Source organism: Phyllostomus hastatus, unplaced genomic scaffold (genome assembly GCF_019186645.2).
Source record: "Phyllostomus hastatus isolate PE091 unplaced genomic scaffold, TTU_PhHast_1.1 phas_scaffold_345, whole genome shotgun sequence".
Classification (NCBI taxonomy): Eukaryota; Metazoa; Chordata; class Mammalia; order Chiroptera; family Phyllostomidae; genus Phyllostomus; species Phyllostomus hastatus.
This window is the reverse complement of record NW_025334024.1, coordinates 1,046,468-1,064,394: the sequence shown is the minus strand read 5'-3', so window position 1 is coordinate 1,064,394 and position 17,927 is coordinate 1,046,468. Positions and strand designations below refer to the sequence as shown.

The window sequence follows — 17,927 nt, the reverse complement described above, 5'->3', positions numbered from 1 at the left end:
CTGCGACGGCGCTGCGGTGACGTCATCGGAATGCGCTGCGCCACAGTCTTCATCTCAATCCGGTACAACCATGTGCCAGGCGGGGGAGGAGTATGCGGAGACCCCGGCTGAGGGGCCGCTGCCTCCGCGGCCTGGGTAAGAGCTGGGCGCCACACGCATCCCTCGGTTGCCCGGCGTCCGCAGCCGGCGCAGAGTCCTGCCCTGAGGCCCTCGTCTGGCGCTTTGGGGTCAGTCTCGGGCCCTGCACCCCAGAAAACCCAGAGACCACCATGGGCGAGCCCGGGAGCCCGAGGGTCCCGGGTGGGGCCTGGACCTGGCTCCGCAGCACCCGGGGCGTGCCTGTCAAGCCTGTGGTGAACACTGGCAGAAGGGGCTCCCTTTGCTTGCTCGCACCTCAAATTCTTGCATTCATTGGGACAGCTGTGCCGCTGACCATTCTATCTTTACTGGAAGAGGAAGTGGGCTTCCCAGTCGTCACTCATGGCTCCGTATCTCCGGTCCAGAGCCACACAGAGCAAGTTGTCTCCCCTGTCGTGCCAGCCCTGAAGGGATTGAGAGGTGGCCTTTATGTGCCCCCTGAGCTGGCTTTAGTCGACTGGCAATCTCCAGGGCCATTGTCTTTTGTCAGACTGGTATTTTGGATAAGACACAAGCCCTGGTTTGTGTGTGTATAGGCCCCTACATTGTCTCTTCTACACAGGGTTGGGATGAGAAACAGGACTCTCTGAAACCGGTTGGGAGGGGGAGTGTAATCTGTGTTCTGTATTTAAACGTTTTTTTATTGATTGATTTTAGAGAGAAAGAAGGAGGGGAGAGAGAGAGAAACATCGATTTGTTGTTCCACCCATTTGTGTATTCATTGGTTGATTCTTGTATGTGCCCTGACCGGGGATCAAACCCACAGTCTTTGCATATCAGGACGATGCTCTAACCCACTGAGCTCACCAGCCAGGGCTAATCTATGTTCCTGTTCTGTCTTCTCCCACATGTCTCTGAAGTGGTGAGCAGAAATGTGTGAAGTGCAAGGAAGGCCTGCCCGTTGTGGTGATCCGAGCAGGAGATGCTTTCTGCAGGTGAGGCCTGGAGGTAGGTAGGAGGCCCTGGCAAATGGTCTTGCTCAGCAGCCAGGATTGCCTCCATTTCTGTGGCGTGGCTTGCTTTCTTTCTTCCTTCCTTTCTTTCTTTCTTCCTTTCTTTCTTTCTTTCTTTTTTTTCTTTTCTTTTCTTTTTTCTTTTCTTTCTTTTCTTCCTTTCCTTTCCTTTCCCTCCATTTCTGTGGCGTGGCTTTCTTTCTTCCTTCCTTCCTTCCTTTCCCTTTCTTTCTTTCTTTCTTTCTTTTCTTATTTTATTTATTTATTTTTTTAGAGAGGGAAGGGAGAGAGAGAGAGAGAGAGAGGGAGGGGGAGGGAGAGAAACATCAATGTGCGGTTGCTGGGGGCTGTGGCCTGCAACCCAGGCATGTGCCCTGACTGGGAATTGAACCTGTGATGCTTTGGTTCGCGGCCCATGCTCAATCCACTGAGCTATGCCAGCCAGGTCAATGTCTTGCTTTTAGAAGCATTTAATCATTTTAATTCTGGTTCTAACATTGTTCTTGGTGACTCTGGTGTTGGTGGGGGAAGTATTGGTTTCCTGTATAAGTAACATTCTCCTATCATTCAACTGTGGGTCAGGTGGCAGGAAGGTATGTGATGGACTTACAAGAAGGGTTGACCATCAGAGTGAATGAGGTGTAGGTGGGATGAGCATTTCTGGGCAGCTAGAACACATCTAGGGGTAATTTGGAGCATTCTAGGATCTTGGGCAGGTGCTCTGCCTGATGTGTTTTATTGGGTTGACCAAAAAGTCCATATGTTTTTTTCTGTAAAATAAGACACATTTTTTATTTTCACCAATAGCTGTTTTTAAAATTTATTTGTTTTTAGAGAGAGGGGAAGGGAGAGAGAAAGAGAGGGAGGGAAACATCAATGTGTGGTTATCTCTCACATGTCCCCTACTGGGGACCTGGCCTGCAACCCAGGCATGTGCCCTGAGTGGGAATTGAACCCGTGACCCTTTGGTTCACAGGCCAGCGCTCAATCCACTGAGCCTCACCAGCTAGGGCTCACCAATAACTTTATTGATTTGGATATTTTGAGTAATTTGGCTGTATTTCACATGGTATGACATCGATTGTTCTCCATTAATGTCTTGATTTGATTGTAGTCAACTTCAACTAGTCTACCCAATCATGGAGCATTATCGAGGATGAAACTTCTTAAACCACTTTTAATACGTTCAATCAGCCACAGATGTTCTCCACACACTGCACAAATCTTTTTTGTGTGTTTCAGTTGTATTTTTACCTTTCTTGAAGTAATAAAGCATAATATGCCAAAAATATTGCATAATTGTTCCATTTTCAATATTAAAATGGCTACAAAAAATTCACCAAATTTGATAAGTTTATTTTTTAATGCGTGCTAATATGACAGCTGTCACAATACAATCCATAACAAAATTGTTTCAAATGAAGTTAAAGTCATCTAAGCACTACTAGAGCCATGTTATGGAAAAAAGCCTCACGAGCTTTTTGGCCAACCCAATACTTTGAGGGATAGAGGAGTGGAAGGCAGGCCTAGCCTGCCTCCATCTCTGGGGGTCCTTTGGAGAAGCAGAGGCTTATTCTCAGAGGGGCTGGGCAGCAGCACATTCTGTTTTGTCTGAAACTCTTGTGCCCTTATCATATCACCCTTGAATCATAACTTTTTAAAATTACTTTATTGTTTAATTACAATTGTCTGCATTTTTTCCCTACTCCTCCCCCATGAATCATAACTTTTTAAAATGTCTGATCACTTTTACTAGATTTATAGCTCCATGAAGGCAGGTCTGTTCTCCCCTTTTCTTTCTTTTTTTTTAAAATATATTTTATTGATTGTGCTATTACAGTTGTCTCATTTCCCCCCTTCACTCCCCTCCCCCCTGCGTACCCTCTGCCACCCACATTTCCCCCTTCAGTTCATGTCCATGTGTCATACTTGTAAGTTCTTTAATTTCTACATTTCCCATACTATTTTACCCCTCCCTCTCGTCTATTTTCTATCTACCATCTATGCTACTTATTCTCTGTGCCTTTTCCCCCTCTCTCCCCCTCCCACTCCCCTGTTGCTAACCCTCCATGTGATCTCCATTTCTGTGGTTCTGTTCCTGTTCTAGTTGTTTTTCTTTGTTTTTGTTTTTGTTTGTGTTTTTGTTTTAGGTGTGGTTGTTAATAATTGTGAGTTTTCTGTCATTTTACTGTACATGTTTTTTATCTTCTTTTTCTTAGATAAGTCCCTTTAACATTTTATATAATAAGGGCTTGGAAATGATGAACTCCTTTAACTTGACTTTATCTGAGAAGCACTTTATCTGCCCTTCCATTCTAAATGAAAGCTTTGCTGGATAGAGCAATCTGGGATGTAGGTCCTTGCCTTTCGTGACTTGGAATACTTCTTTCCAGCTCCTTCTTGCCTGCAAGGTCTCTTTTGAGAAATCAGCTGACAGTCTGATGGGAACTCTTTTATAGGTTACAGTCTCCTTATCTCTTGCTGCTTCTAGAATTCTTTCCTTCATTTTAATCTTGGCTAATGTAATTATGATGTGCCTTGGTGTGTTCCTCCTTGGGTCCAACTTCTTTGGGACTCTCTGAACTTCCTGGACTTCCTGGAAGTCTATTTCCTTTGCCAGAATGGGGAAGTTCTCCTTTATTATTTGTTCAAATAATGTTTCCACTTGTTCTTCCTCTTCCCTTTGTGGTACCCCTGTAATTCAGATGTTGGAATGTTTAAAGATGTCCTGGAGGTTCCTAAGCCTCTCCTCGTTTTTTTTGAATTCTTGTTTCTTCATTCTTTTCTGTTTGGTTGTTTCTTTCTTCCTTCTGGTCGACTCCATTAATTTGCGTCCCAATTTCCTTCCAATCACTATTGGTTCCCTGTACATTTTTCTTTATTTCACTTAGCGTAGCCTTCATTTTTTCATCTAATTTGCAAACAAATTCAATCAATTCTGTGAGCATCCTGATCACCAGTGCTTTGAACTGTGCATCTGATAGGCTGGCTATCTCTTCGTCGCTTAGTTGTATTTTTTCTGGAGCTTTGATGTGTTCTTTCGTTTGGGCCTTTTTTTTTTGGTCTTGTCGCACCTGTTACGTAGCGAGGGGTGGAGCCTTAGGTATTCACCAGGGTAGGGTCACACACTTTGCTGGGTTGTGATGCTGTATGTGGGGGAGGGGTCCGAGAGGGAACAAGGGCACTTGCTCTGCTTTCTGTCAGATTTCAGTCCCTTCCCCTGTTTCCCACAAGCAAACTGGGCCCTTTTGATGCTGGTTCCCATGTGGGTGGGTTTGTGTATGTTCTAGGACCCTATGGGTCTCTTTATTGAACTCTCCTATGAGGCTGGGAGTCTCTCCTGGCACCTCAACCCCCACAGGTGTTTTCAGCCGGTGTTTTGAGGCTTTATTTACCTGCGCTGGAGTCCTGGGTTGCGCAGTCTGTCTTGTTCCCCAGTTTTGCCTGGTTTATCTGCGTGTGAATGTGGGGCCACCTGGTCTGCCAGCCACCTTGTGCATATGCCTGTCCACAATCTGCCACCTTGCTGGGTCTGCCTGCTGCTGCCTTGCACACCCCGGTCCGCCACCCACTGCTTTTTTTTGCTAGGGCCCCTCTTCACCTGGCTGCCTGACTCCACCCCTCCTACCGGTCTGGGTGAATGTGTCTATTTTAACTCCTTGGTTGTCGGACTTCCATACAGTTCAATTTTCTGTCAGTACTGGTTGTTTTTTTGTTTCTAAATTTTTGTTGTCCTTAATTTTGGTTGTGTGAGGAGGCCCAGTGTGTCTACCTATGCCTCCATCTTGGCCGTGTTCTCCCATTTTCTATCCCTGTTAATTCCTGGTGATGTTGCATGCTTTGTACATCAAATGAACATTTGTTGAATGAGTGACTGGCTCACATCTTTAAATTGGTCTCCAAGAGTCTTGGACTCTGCTTTTTAAAATGTTCCAAAAAGGAAACTGAAGGGACTCAGTAAGTTGTTTTCCAAAAATATTCTTGTCCCTGAACGTCTTTTGGGAACCAAGTAGACTTGGTGCGTATTTAGTAGAACAAGGCGTGTGCCACCAGGAAATACATTTTAGGCGTGGAAGCCACCACTTTAATCACTTCAGTGAGTCTAAAGCGGTGGTCTCTCCAGTCTGCCTGCAGAACGTGCTGATAGGAGGGGAGGCTGCAGGGCTCCTCCCGGGCCAGAGCCCCTTGGCCTGTGCTCGCTCGGTTTTGGGAGAAGGTGGGCAGCCGATTCTTTGCTTATAGGTTCTGAGCGTGTCAGTCTCGGTTTTGAGCACGTTTCCTCAATGAGTGTGAGGATCACGTGGGAAGCTGTGGCCTGACCCAGAGGGAGCGTGTGGTTTCAGGACACTAGCTGTGCAGGGAGGACGTGGAGTGGGGCTGCCGCAGGGTGATTTCCCCCACCTCCGGTGAGCAGGTAAAGTGGAGCATCTGTGGTTGCTGGGGGAGCCTCTCCACACCCGGTTTCCTGGGAGTCCCTTCCCATGGCTGCTTACTTGGGGTCCCCAGAGCTCCAGCATTTTGCTGTTAAACACCGAGTTGAATAACTGTCCTCAAAGGACCTGTGGGGTGTTTGATCAGCCTCCCTTATAAGGAGTTTCTGTTCAGTGTTGGGGGGATTGCTGTGGACACAAGGACATCTGAGCAGGAGGAAGGTGGCAGATGGGGGGGCAACCCCCTTGGGGCAGTGTTGCCTCCCTCTGCTCAAGTTGCTGTTCTCTGCCCTCGCTGCTGGGGTTGCCAGGGAGCTTTAAAATGCAGATGCCTGGGCCTCATCCCCAATACACTGTGACGTAGTTGGTGATTCTAATATGCAGTCAAGGCCGATAACCTCTGACCTAGTGAGCCTGAGAATCAGCTGGAAGGTTTATCAAGAACACAGATTCCCAGGATCTGCCCTAGAAGTTCATTTTTCAAAAAAAATTATGTATTTATTTTTAGAGAGAGGGGAAGGGAAGGAAAAAGAGAGGGAGAGAAACATCAGTGTGTAGTTGCCTCTTGCACTCCCCCTACTGGGGACCTGGCCAACTACCTAGGCCTGTGCCTGGACTGGGAATTGAACCTGTGACCCTTTGGTTCACAGGCCAGCACTCAATCCACTGAGCCACACCAGCCAGGGCTATGCCAGAAGTTCTGATCTGTGAGTTTGGGGAAGAGCCCAGGACTCTGCATTGACAGAAGCTTCTTGGGCATTTCTGGTCCTGGAAGGATCAGGAAATTAGAGAAAGGCCTTCGTGGAGATTCAGGGTGCTGGACCCCTACAGCTTGCCCAGGGCTTCCGCCTTCACTCCAAGAGGTGGTACTTCTTTCTGTGGGAGTCTTGGAAGAGGTCGTCAACTCCACTTAGAAGAGGGTTGGGGTGGCCTTGTCCTGCACATGCCTGTGCCCATCTGTTCACCAGCTGGGCCTTTCTGAGTGCCTGTGGCTGCAGGCAGCACGGGGCTCCCGGCCCCTGAGACATCAGTTCGCACTGATAAGGGTTGTGGGGGTGACTCAGGCACTTCCCATGGGGTGTGAGACTCAGCTTGGGATGACCACACCTGATGAGAACCCCTACATGCTGGCCTCTGGGTAGAGCCTCAGTGTCAAGATGTTGCTTCTAAAGATGGAAGTTGGGACAAGAAGAAAACAGTAACTGAGCAAGCATCTGGCTGCTGCCCTGTGGAGGCCGTATAAGCAGCTTCCCTATCTTAGCATGGACGGTGGGCAGCCTGAGCTGTGTGGCCGCAGCCAATGGTGGTTTTGTTGCAGGGACTGTTTCAAGGCATTCTACGTCCACAAGTTCAGAGCTGTGCTTGGGAAGAACCGGCTGATCTTTCCAGGAGAGAAGGTAGAGTGTGAGGTGACTCCTCTGTGGAGTCCCTAACTAGGTGGCCTGGCCACCCGGGCCCTGGTTCTATGCCCCTGCCACTTGTTTTGCAGGTGGCCTGTCCCACCTGCATCCTGCCACCTCCTCTCCGCCGTCCTGCGCCTGGACTCTGAGGATGGACCCATGTTTGGGGACACCCACAGTGGTGGGGGTGGGCGAGCATGCTCCTGTTGAGATGTGCTGCCCTCCAGCCATGTTCCTTCTCTCCCAGGTGCTCCTGGCCTGGTCCGGGGGGCCTTCGTCCAGCTCCATGGTCTGGCAGGTCCTTGAGGTGCGTCTCCACACGGTTCTTCTGGGCCCAGGCCACCACCCAGCCACGCTTGAGGGTGGGGCCAGCCCTGGAGGGTTCTCGGATGTGTACACAAGAGGTGCACAAGGCCTCCAGAGCTGCATCTGGAGTGCCCAGCTGTGCCCCAGTTTAGTCCTCTCCCATTTGCCCTACTATAGAGAAGTAGTCACTGGGAAATGCATGTCTCAGGGGGCACAGCAGAGCATCACTCGAGGTAGCTCTGAAGCTATGGGCCTCCCTTCAGCCAGGGAGTGGTCTGGGACAAGACATTGAAATAGGAGCAGGTGCCTTGGGAGACAAAAAGTGGCTTAGCCCTGGCAGTTTCCTTGAGAATGAGTGGCGTGATGAGAGACGTTGCCAGGCGAAGCAGTGTTGCTGGAGAGGACAGCTCATGTGAAGATGGGGAGGGGAGAAAGCAGGTGCAGGTGAGAGACGACAGGGGGCCTTTGCACCGGACTGCCAGCCTGCCCAGATCGCAGTGTCGGGGACAGTATGGCTTCCCTGATGGTGACGGGGCATTGTGGAGGCCTTAACCCAGGGGTGGGACCCACAAGGACCTTCTGCACTCCCTGTGGGGTGCAGACTGGAGATGCTGGGCACAAGGCTGCAGCCATGGGGTGGTCTGTGCTGGGTCCTGGGAGGTGCCTAGGGCCCTAGGGTGGTGCTTCTGCTCTCACTGCCTGTCCCCTAAACCTGGCTGGGTGACGTGAGATCAGCACCTCCTCCCCCAGGTGTTTGTCCAGCCCCTGGCACCACTCTTCCATTTGAGTAGCGATTCCTTGTTTTTATCCTGTTGTCCTGCCCTGTGCCGAGCAGCCAGAGGGGCTTCGGTAGCTATGTGGACCCAGCTGCTTTTTAGGCCATTGCCAGCAGCAGGGACAGACTGGGGAGGGTGGGTTTCACAAGGGAGAGTGCAGATGCCCAGGCAGGGCCAGTTCGAAGTGAGTTAGGCTGCATGGCTTCCGTGTGCCACCTCTCTGCTACAGGTGGGGTCATTGCCCCTTTGCAGAGGGTGCCCAGTGCAGACGGAGATGGGTCTCTGTAGGAAATTGTCCTGCAGCTTCTGGCTGTGGGGCTGAGGCCCAGTCCCTTCCCTTCTCCAGGGCCTGAGTCGAGATTCTGCCAAAAGGCTGCGTTTTGTGCCAGGGGTCGTCTACATCGATGGTACGTGTGGCCACTTCTCCGTCCAGGCCCCGGCTGCTTTGGGTGGGCCTTCTGAAACAGCCGGACTGTGACCATGCCAAGGCCCTGGTGGGGGCGTTTCTCTGGAGACAGTGCACACATCCAGCAGCAGGTGGCACTGCTGTTGCCATAAGTCAGACCACCAGAGTCAGGCAGGAGCGTCCGCCTGGCCTCCTCTGTGGGGTCTAGGGCTATGAGTGAGACAGGCAAGTTCATTGCCCGAGGGCCGGATGCTAACCTTCCCCTCCCCTCCCCTCCCCTCCCCTCCCCTCCCCTCCCGCCTGGCCCCTCAGCCACTGCAAAGAACCCTACACCCATTCCGAAAGTTCTCCTCCAAGGAGGAGGTCTGCAGTCTGTGCTTCTTACAGAAATCTCTATGCTGCAGTGTACAGCCTTGAGGAGCTTCTTGTGCGTTGGCATCCTGCCATCCTGCCAGCTGGGGGCTCTTCCCCTGTGAGCTGCAATTCCACTCTGCCTGCCTGTTTCAGAGGGAGCAGCCTGCGGACAGAGCCTGGAGGACAGAGCCAAAACCCTTGCTGAGATGAAGCTAATCCTGCAGACAGTTGGCTTTCGCTGGCACATTGTTGCTTTAGAAGAGGTGGGTGGGTTGCCTGGGAGAAAGGCCCTTGGAGGATGTCCTTGGTGGGTACATGCCTGCTGGTTGGGGCGTGGCTGTGGGCCTCTTGCCTGGGCCTGTTCCGCAGTGTGTACAGAGCTGGGCCTGGGCCTCATACAGCCTCTTCCACCCTCCCCCATCCTGCAAGGTGTTCAGCCTGCCGCCATCTGTGCTTCGCTGCTTTGCCCAGGAGCCCTTGGGGACCAAGGGGGCCTACAAGGCAGCTGTGGACAGTTTCCTCCAGCAACAGCATGCACCAGCCCAGGGCAAGGAGGGGCTGAGCCAGCCTGGCATCCAGGACCCCCAGAACCCAGCTGCACCACCCTCAGCTGCCCAAACGGAGGCCCAGCCACCCACAGCTGCCCAGACTGAGGCTCTGTCCAGACTGTTCAACTCAGTGAAGACGCTGACAGCCAAGGAGGAGCTGCTGCAGACCCTGCGGTGAGCCTCCCTCTCCCCCAGGTCCCGGCCCTGCCCCACCTGGGTCTGAGATGCTCTGCCCTACTTGCAGGACCCACTTGATTCTGCATGTGGCCCGGACCCATGGCTACTCCAAGGTGATGACGGGGGACAGCTGCACCCGCCTGGCCATCAAGCTCATGACTAGCCTGGCACTGGGGAGAGGAGCCTTTCTGGCCTGGGACACGGTACTTGGGGGCAGGCTGCACAGGGGCCCCTTGCACCCTGTCCCATAGGCCCCTTCACTTGAAAGTAGTCTTGTCAATCAGCCTTGGGGTCTGCCTTGTGGAGGGAGGAGGCTGTGCCTCCCCAGCTGGCAGGGCAGGAGGGGGCCGTGAGCTTGTCAGCTGGGTGCAGCGAACAACTTCCCCCCAGGGTTTCTCCGACGAGCGGCATGGTGATGTGGTGGTGGTGCGGCCCATGCGTGACCACACACTGAAGGAGATTGCTTTCTACAACCGCCTGTTTGCTGTCCCCTCTGTATTCACGCCGGCCATTGACACCAAGGTAACCCGCAGGGACAGGGGAGGGGTCACCGGTACACCTTCAGCAGCCTATGCTGTGTCCACACCAGTCCTCTGGCCTCAGTGCTTGCCACCTGGTGCTGTAGTGGAGTCCCTGGGTCCCCCAGCGTCCTTGGCCATCCCTTTGAGTTGGAGGGCAGGCTGGTGTCCTCGGGGGGGCGGGGATTCACAGGGAGAGGAACTTGCTGCCCCCTTTCCCTGGGAAGGTGAGGTGCCCAGCCGGGGGGTCATGGACATGATGGAGGGGCAAGATGGCTTTTGTCAGAGACACTTTAAATTTTTTTATGTAACTTAATTTTTAATAATGACTGTGTATAGCAACGAGGACACGGTAGAAGTGTGTGCCCTGGTTCACTTCAGTCCGACGTGGGAGGCTCTCGGGAGCTGACGGTGTGGAGAAACCCATGGTTGGCCCTGGGGGCTGTCCCTCTGCACCAGGGCCACTTCTGCAGCCGCCATCTGATTGTCCCTAGGCCCCCGAGAAGTCCAGTATCCATCGGCTCATGGAAGCCTTCATGCTCAGGCTGCAGGCCCAGTTCCCCTCCACGGTCAGCACTGTGTACAGGTCTGTGTGTGTGGCCCCTGGACTCGGGTGGGAGGGTGGGCACTTGAGCTCACCTCCTTGGGGCTCAGGCCAGGGTAGGAGCAAGGTCTCGGCCAACCGGTGGTGAGTTTGTGCCCTGTCCCCATGCTTCCAGGACGAGTGAGAAGCTGGTCAAGGCCCCCAGGGACGGCAGTGCTAGTGGTCCCCCAGGGCCCCGCTGCCTGCTCTGCATGTGTACACTGGACATCGACACTGCTGGTCTGTGCCGCGTCTCCTCAGGGTGCTTGGGCGGAGAGGGAGGGGTACCTGCAAGTGGGTGTTGGGGTTCAGCAGTCTCTGAGGTCCCTGCAGCTCACCTCTGCTTGCAGATAGTGCCACGGCTTTCGGGGTCCAGACCTTACATCTCTCCCAGATGCAGCCCCCCACCCCACCAGCTGAAGCACCCACAATACCCTGCTCTGCAAGAGTGGGCGGGGCCCAGGGCTGCTGCCAGGGGCCGGGGCCCTGTGGGAGGTGAGTCCCTTCCCTGACCCATCCCATCCCATGGCTGGTCCCTTGCGGCTACACAGAGGGTGGTGGTACAGCTTGGGACCAAGCCCCCAGGCCCTGTACTGAAGGGCCAGGACCAGGCACACAGGCCCAGCTCTGCCCTCACAGGCAGGACCCCCGAGCCCATGTCATCGAGCAGCTTTGCTACGGGTGCCGTGTGAACATGAAGGACGTGGTGAGTGGATGCCTGCCCTGTGTTGGCCACAGGGAAGCCCTCCCACTCCTGGAGGTGGGGTGGCAGGTTGGCACTGGCTCAGCTTTGTGCCATGCAGCCCCTCGCCCATGCCAGCTCTCTCTTGCAGCCCTCCCTGGACCCCCTGCCACCCTATATCCTGACCGAGGCCCACCTCCGAAGCCAGAGGTACTGGCACCTGCTGTGCTGGGAGAGCCCTGGGAGGGGCCCTTGTGGGCGTCAGCACCTTCGAGCTGACTCCCACTGTGTGGCTTTCCCCAGGGCCTGGATCCTGCAGGAGCTGCAGGAGTATCTGATTGAGGACAGTGACGATGAGGCGCAGACTGGTGAGAACTGAGCCTGGGGACTGACCCTCAGGGCCTCTCACCCGGACCTCCAGTGAGCTGGAGCAGGACAGCAAGGATGGGCAGGCCGTTTGTTACCGTCCATTTGTATAAATAAAAATGCTTTTAATTAAAAAACTACAGTACACATGGGGAAAGGAGGGCTGGGCCCCCGGCCCAGTGTGTCTGGCACTGGGCCCAGCAGGGATGACGGAAAGGGACAGCAGTCCTGCGCTGGGCCGTGGAGGGGCCGCAGCTTCCTTCTGACAGCAGCATCAGGGCTCAGTGGGCCGGGAGGACCTGTCACAGCAGGTGGCCTTGGGCTGGGGTCTCTGCTCCTGTGGCCTGAGGAGCACGCCCTCCTGCGTGCCAGGCCGGCTCCTTCATTCGCAGTGCACCAGGAGCCTGGCGCTACTCCTTCTCACGTGTCCATTTGATCATGGTCTCCGGTGAGCGGTACAGGAAGATGAGCTTGGCATACAGCTCCTCCTCCAGCTCCAGCTCCCGCGTCTCCCGCACCAGGAAGATGTCCTGGCAGAGCTTGAGGATTCGGTCCACACATGGCAGCTCCTCGAACATGATGGAGTGTGATATCTCACTGAAGAAGCCACGCACAAACTTGCCGATGACCAGCACGATGGACACGTAGAGCCCCATGATCCTGCCAGGCAGGGGTGGGTAAGTCCTGGGGCTGCTGGCCACAGCCACACCCCGAGCCCCTAGGCCACGTGTCGCTGCACACTCACCCGTAGCCAGCCAGGAAGCCTAGGCTGGGCGGGCTGACCTTGTCATTGAAAATGACCATGGGCAGCAGGTTGCAGTCAGCGTGGCAGTCCTGTAGCTCGATGACCCACCACTCAAGGAAGCCAGCAGCCCCTGAGCCCACCTGCTCCCTCCGCAGCTGGATGCGCACGCCGAGGTAGTCAGCCTCCTCATCTGGGTCAGAATGGTGGGACAGTAAGGGCCATCACACTCCTACAGGGCAGCAGCTGGGACCCAGCGCCACCCTCCCCTGAACACACTCACTAGGCTGCAGCTGCTTCACAGGATTGGCTTCAGGCCCGTTGGGGGCACGGATGTACTTGGGGAAGAGGTTCGGGATGACCCTGTGGGGAGCAGTCCAGTGGGTTGGTTCTGGCCTGGCCTTCCTCGAGCCCCCAAAGCCCTGTCCCCCACTCACACTGACTGGTCTGAAGTGCCCTCCAGCAGGCTGGCCAGCTGCCGCCGCTCAGTGCTGTTGGGGGCCAAGTCCAGGGTGTGCTTCTCGTTGGTGTACTCCACAGTGCCGCCCTTCGCTAGGTCCCTGCAGGTGGGGGTGTGGCGTAAACCACTGAGGGGTGCACCCCGCCCCGCCCCCGTGCAAGCCCAGGGCGTACCTCTGGAAGTTCCAGGTGAAGCGCAGGGTGATGTCGGCAGTGCCGTTGTCCAGCTCCCGCTTCATCTGGGCCCGGCTCGGCGGGCTGATGCGCCACAGCGCCCCGGAGCTGCCCTCGATCTGCGCCGTGACGATGTCCTCAGGGCTGTACTGGCTGATGAATTGCATGGCCAGCTGGGCACAGGGCGGCAACTCAGTGGGGTGGAGCCAGGCCACCCCTCCTCCAAGCCATCCTGTCCCCTGCCCGGCAGAGTCAGTGGGGGGGCTACTCACCGGATGGGGGTCAAACTGCCTGGACAGCTCCTCATAGGCCTGGGGTGTGAAGGGCTCGATGGACGGCTGCTGGGCACTCATGGTGAACAGGGGCTGGGAGGGGACAGTAACGTGGTGGCGGGGGTCCTCCCTGACCCCCTGGGCTGCCAGCAACCAGGCCCAGCTCTGCATGGGCCACGAGGACCAGACAGCAGAGGAGTGGGGACTGGGGCTGCCTGGCAGACCCCTCAGTGGGCCAGCAGAGATGGCCCCTGCACTGCTGCCCCTAGCTGGAATAGAAGGTGGCCGCTCACCTCGTAGCCACCCAGCTTGAGGGTGACAGTGACGTCAATGGGCTGGTTGACGACGCCAACGACAGAGCGCACCAGGGACATAAAAAGCAGTGGGAACCAGATGATGGCCACGAGGAACAGGATGATGAGGCCGCCCATGCCGTACTTAACAATCTTCTTTTTCTTCTGCCCCTTGGGCTGTGGGTATTTCTGGCAGGGGGCAGGATATGCATCACATCTCGGCTCTGCCCTTGCCCTGCCCTGCCTTGCGCAGGCCTCCGTCCTTGTTTCCCAGCCATAAGCTCTGCCCTGGACCCTTCCTTCCCTGCTGGGTCCCAGAGCTGTCCTCCGTGCTCCGCCATTCCTGTCCTCAAGGCCACGGTCTTGGGCTTACCCAGAGGCCCCATAAAGTCCAGCCTTGATTGGACACTCAAACGGGTAGCAGCTAAGACTGCTGCTGCACAGGACAGGCAGAGGGCAGTGGGATGGAAAGAGTTTGAACCCAGAAACAAACCCACACGTGAGACAAAGGTGCCAACCACTCAGTGAAGAAAGGAGGTCTGGATGTTCACATGCAAAAGAATAAAGGTGGACCTTCATCTAATACAGTATGTAGAACTCAACTGTAAGGCCTAAATCAGTGAAACTCTTTGGGGCAAATCTTTGCTGCCTTATATCTGGCAGTGACCCTCAGATCTAACACCAAAATCCTGAGCAACAAGAAAAAAACTAAACTAGACATAAAAAATAGACTTCTGTGTTTCACAGGGTACTATCAAAAGAGTAAGAATTAAGAAGACAGTCCACAGAAGGGGAGAACATAAATCATGTATCTGATAGAGGCTAGTACCTAGACTGACTGTGGAACTCCCTTGGCTCGATGAGGGGTATAGATGTGCCAGCTTTTGCTCATCCAGCCATTGTTTAACCCAAGGGAAAGTGGGTGATGGGTCTGAACAGAGGTGTCTCCAAAGGCAGACAGGGCCAGTCAGCACAGGAAAAGATGCTCATTGTTAGCCATCAGGGAAAGGCAGATCAAAACCACAAGGGTGGGAAATAAGAGGACATAAGTGTTGGCAAGGACGTGGGAGAGGTTGGTGGGACTGAAATGGTGTCACTGTGGAAAACAACTACTTGACAGAAAAACCTAGAGATACCTCATGACCCAGCAGTTCCACGTATGTGTCTACCCAGAAGAAATGGAAACGAGTGTGCACGATCTTAGGGTCACTGCGTGGCAGCATTTTTTAAAATAAAAAGCTCAACTGTCCATCACCCCTTGGAACAGTTGGGTGAACAGAGTGTGGCGTGAATGCTAACCACACAGACCAAGCCCCGCATCAGCCCTACCCCCGGCCGGACCACTGACCCTGACTCTGGGCTTAGCCCTCACCCAACACTAGCACTAACCCTAGCCCTGCACTTAGCCCTAGCCCTAACTCCACCCCAAACCCTAAAAGTCACTCTAATCCTAACACTATCTCTAGCTCTAAACCTAGCTCTACCCAGAACCCAAACCCTAACCAAAAGGAAAAAAAAAAAAGCTAGTAAAAAAGGTGGTTTATCTGCACAATGGAAAACTCAGGCCTAAAAACAAATGAGAGTCACACATGCTAACACGTGCGGAGTTGGAGCCAGTCACAAAAGGCCAAACATGGTGTGATTTCACTTGTATGAAGTGTCTAGTGCAGGCAAATCCGTGTCAGGAAGTAGGTGGTGGCTGCCAGGTGCTGGACAACGGGGAACAGAGTGCTAGTGGGGACGGGGTTTGTTTTTAGAGCAACGAGCAAGTTCTAACACTGACTGGTGGTGGCTGCACAGCTCTCAGAATGCTAGCCACCACCAAATCGTACCCTTTCGGTGGGCGAAATCTTGTGTATGAATTCTCTCAATAAAGCTGCTAGAAAAGAACAAGAACTCAACGTCATGGACAGGTCTCTTCCGCTAGGCATTAGCTCAGACCACTCTGCCGACTGTCTGCCTGAGCAGGGCTGAAGTCACTCTCCCATCTCTGAGAAGCCCCTTCTGGCTGCCAGAAAGAGTTCCGGAAACGTTCTCTGGCCTCGTGTTGACGTGGGTGGTGAACCCGGTGGAGGGCCGGCAGTGTTGCCTATTCCTCGCAGTGCCCGCCTGCCCCAGTGGGGAGTGACCGGTGCCCCCTCGCTACCCCTGCCTCGGGCTCGGGCACCTTCTCTGTCTCCCGGCTGCACTTGATGATGAAGATGTTGGCGAAGATGTCCTCCACACACATCCAGTTGCTCAGAGACAGCGTGGTGTCCGTCCACACCCAGTCCATCACAGCCCGCAGCTCCACCAGGAACGGCACCAGCCGGAACCTGTCCAAGACCGGGGGGCCCATCAGGGGACGTGTGGAGAGAGGGCGGCCTGGGTCCTCCCTAGGCTGGCCCACACTCACCCCTGGAAGAGGAAGAGGTTGAGGTGGTTGTACTTCTTGGTGAGGAAGTTGCCGAGGATGCGGGTGGGGTAACCGCAGCGGATCTGGTAGGCGGACAGGGCAAAGTAGATGCACTTCACGAAGTACCACAGCTGGGCCACTGCGTTCTGGCTGAACATCCTAGGTGGGACAGGAAGCCCAGATCAGGGCACCTGGCCTGAGTCCAGCAGCTGGAGCTCCAAAGTCCATGAACCCAGCTCGGGCTCTGCTAGGCACCACAGAGCACGTCTCTGCAGGTTAGGCCTGCCCGCCGCCCCGCCCCCGCCAGCACCCACCTCTCAGTGACTGCGGGCAGGATGAAGAACATCCAGATGTGGATGGCCAGCACCAGGACAACCTGGAAGGCCAGCTTGCCCAGCACGGTCTTGCGTAGGTAGAGGGCACGGTCAACGACCATAGTGCCGAACTGGACCAGCAGCATGACCAGGAAGGCCTCAGGCACCTGGTCATCTGACAGGGAGGACGTGATGTCCGTCGCCGCCGAGTGCTTCTGTGGCCGGGAAAGGAGAGGTCAGGGAGAGCTGGGGTGGCCACTGGGCTCTGTGCTCACTGGGTGCCCTTGAGCCCAGCTCACCCCGAAGGCCCAGAAGCCGAAGATGATGATGATGAAGTCGACGACATCGGCCAGGAACATGAGGGCGTAGACGTCGGTGGCTGCACGGTACTTGCTGTGCAGGATATCGTGGAAGAACCGCCGCAGGGGCCGGTACACACTCTGAGCCCTGCGGGTGGTGGAAGGGCGGGCGCTCGGCTCAGTGCCCCCTGGCAGCTCCCACCCACCCCTCCCCTAGGCCACTCCCAGGTTGGTCACTCACAGGGATAGGCAGAAGGTCTGCAGCCGGATGCCCACCGCCCTCACTCTCTCCCGGGGGCGACTCCGCCTCTTCTTGCTCTGAGAGGCAGCGGCTGCCTCCTCCTCATCCTCAGTCTCGGCTTCTGTGGGGGAGCAGTCACTGCTAATGGAAGAGCACAGGGGGCTGGGCCTCCCTCAGCTCCTGACCACCCTGAGAGCCCCCAAAGGGGCTGCCATCACCCCATGTCAGACCAGCAGGCCGAGCACAGGGCCCTCCCAGGGTCGCCAGCAGCGGGCCAGCAGGGCTGCCGCATGCGGACAGAGGGCGTGGCTGGACTGCGGCATGATGGCTGGGCCGGGGGGGGGGGCTGACAGGGACACGTACCAATGGCTGCCGGCCCTCTGGGCTCCACACTCTCTTTCCTCCTCCTCCTGAAGCGCAGACTGATGCGTCTCGTGTCGCGGGGCTTGAGCTCCACTTGTGGCTCCTGGGGCCCATCCTGCATGTCTTCTGGAATGGCCTCCTTGGCGGGGACCCCAGCCACCCCCAGCTCCTCCTCCTGGGGCCCTGTGACCTCCTTGGTCTGGAGCCCCAGCAGGGCAGACTCCTCCCCAGGCTGCTTCTCCTTCCTGTGGCCCCCATCAGACTCCTTGGAGACTGGGTCCTCCTCATGGTCCCAGAGGCCATAGCACTGGAGGGAAGGAAGGAGGGTGATGGGGAGGTGGGCTTGGGCACACCAGGCAGCTTTCGACCAGACAAGAAGGCTAGGCCCACCGTGGGACCCGTGGCATCCGGCCTCCCTCCTTGAACGAGATGGCGGGGCTGGTTGGGGTGGGGTGGGGGGGGCCCTGGCCCCGGCGCTCACCAGCAGCTGGGACCGGTGGAAGAAGAGGGCCATGAGCTGCACCAGGTCGTACTTGATGTAGCCGTCGGCCTTCTCCAGGCCCAGGATGCGAGGAGGGAAGTAGGGCTTGTTCTCGTTGCGCCGCAGCACCGCGTGGCTGTTCCAGGGGAAGAAGCCGAACTGGAAGAGGTACTTGGTGACCACCATGACCTGCGGGGAGGGGGTGCTCAGCATGGTGGGGCCGGGACCCTTCCCCTCCCCTCCTCCCCCCACCCCGG

General features: G+C 55.5%; 2 protein-coding genes across 7 annotated transcripts in view; one reads left to right on the top strand and one right to left on the bottom strand.

The window, feature by feature from the left end:
- Positions 1-20: 20 nt before the first annotated feature.
- On the top strand, positions 21-11,715 carry CTU2 (cytosolic thiouridylase subunit 2). Of its 4 annotated transcripts, none has more exons than XM_045818598.1 (15): positions 21-135; positions 999-1,073; positions 6,840-6,918; positions 7,169-7,228; positions 8,350-8,410; positions 8,917-9,026; positions 9,193-9,485; positions 9,556-9,691; positions 9,879-10,010; positions 10,501-10,592; positions 10,726-10,829; positions 10,940-11,084; positions 11,229-11,295; positions 11,423-11,481; positions 11,575-11,715. In XM_045818598.1, the coding sequence occupies exons 1-15, from the start codon at positions 71-73 to the stop codon at positions 11,648-11,650; spliced, it is 1,554 nt and encodes a 517-aa protein (XP_045674554.1). In that variant the 5' UTR covers positions 21-70; the 3' UTR covers positions 11,651-11,715. The 4 variants fall into 4 exon arrangements, with proteins under 4 accessions (XP_045674554.1, XP_045674556.1, XP_045674555.1 ...); XM_045818600.1 differs by having other exon boundaries at positions 35-135; positions 999-1,086; XM_045818599.1 differs by having other exon boundaries at positions 59-227; positions 999-1,086.
- Positions 11,716-11,741: 26 nt separating this feature from the next.
- PIEZO1 (piezo type mechanosensitive ion channel component 1) overlaps positions 11,742-17,927 on the bottom strand; it is a 63,858-nt gene continuing 57,672 nt past the window's right edge. For all 3 annotated transcript variants that reach the window (XM_045818594.1, XM_045818596.1, XM_045818597.1), the window contains 14 exons: positions 17,671-17,859; positions 17,190-17,496; positions 16,827-16,947; positions 16,586-16,733; positions 16,287-16,501; positions 15,973-16,131; positions 15,745-15,892; positions 13,578-13,766; positions 13,285-13,377; positions 13,013-13,185; positions 12,817-12,939; positions 12,663-12,742; positions 12,383-12,572; positions 11,742-12,297 (listed from right to left, as the gene is read on the bottom strand). In XM_045818594.1, coding sequence (XP_045674550.1) covers positions 12,048-12,297; positions 12,383-12,572; positions 12,663-12,742; positions 12,817-12,939; positions 13,013-13,185; positions 13,285-13,377; positions 13,578-13,766; positions 15,745-15,892; positions 15,973-16,131; positions 16,287-16,501; positions 16,586-16,733; positions 16,827-16,947; positions 17,190-17,496; positions 17,671-17,859 — 2,385 coding nt within the window. In that variant the 3' untranslated portion in view covers positions 11,742-12,047. The remainder of the gene's footprint in view (positions 12,298-12,382; positions 12,573-12,662; positions 12,743-12,816; positions 12,940-13,012; positions 13,186-13,284; positions 13,378-13,577; positions 13,767-15,744; positions 15,893-15,972; positions 16,132-16,286; positions 16,502-16,585; positions 16,734-16,826; positions 16,948-17,189; positions 17,497-17,670; positions 17,860-17,927) is intronic.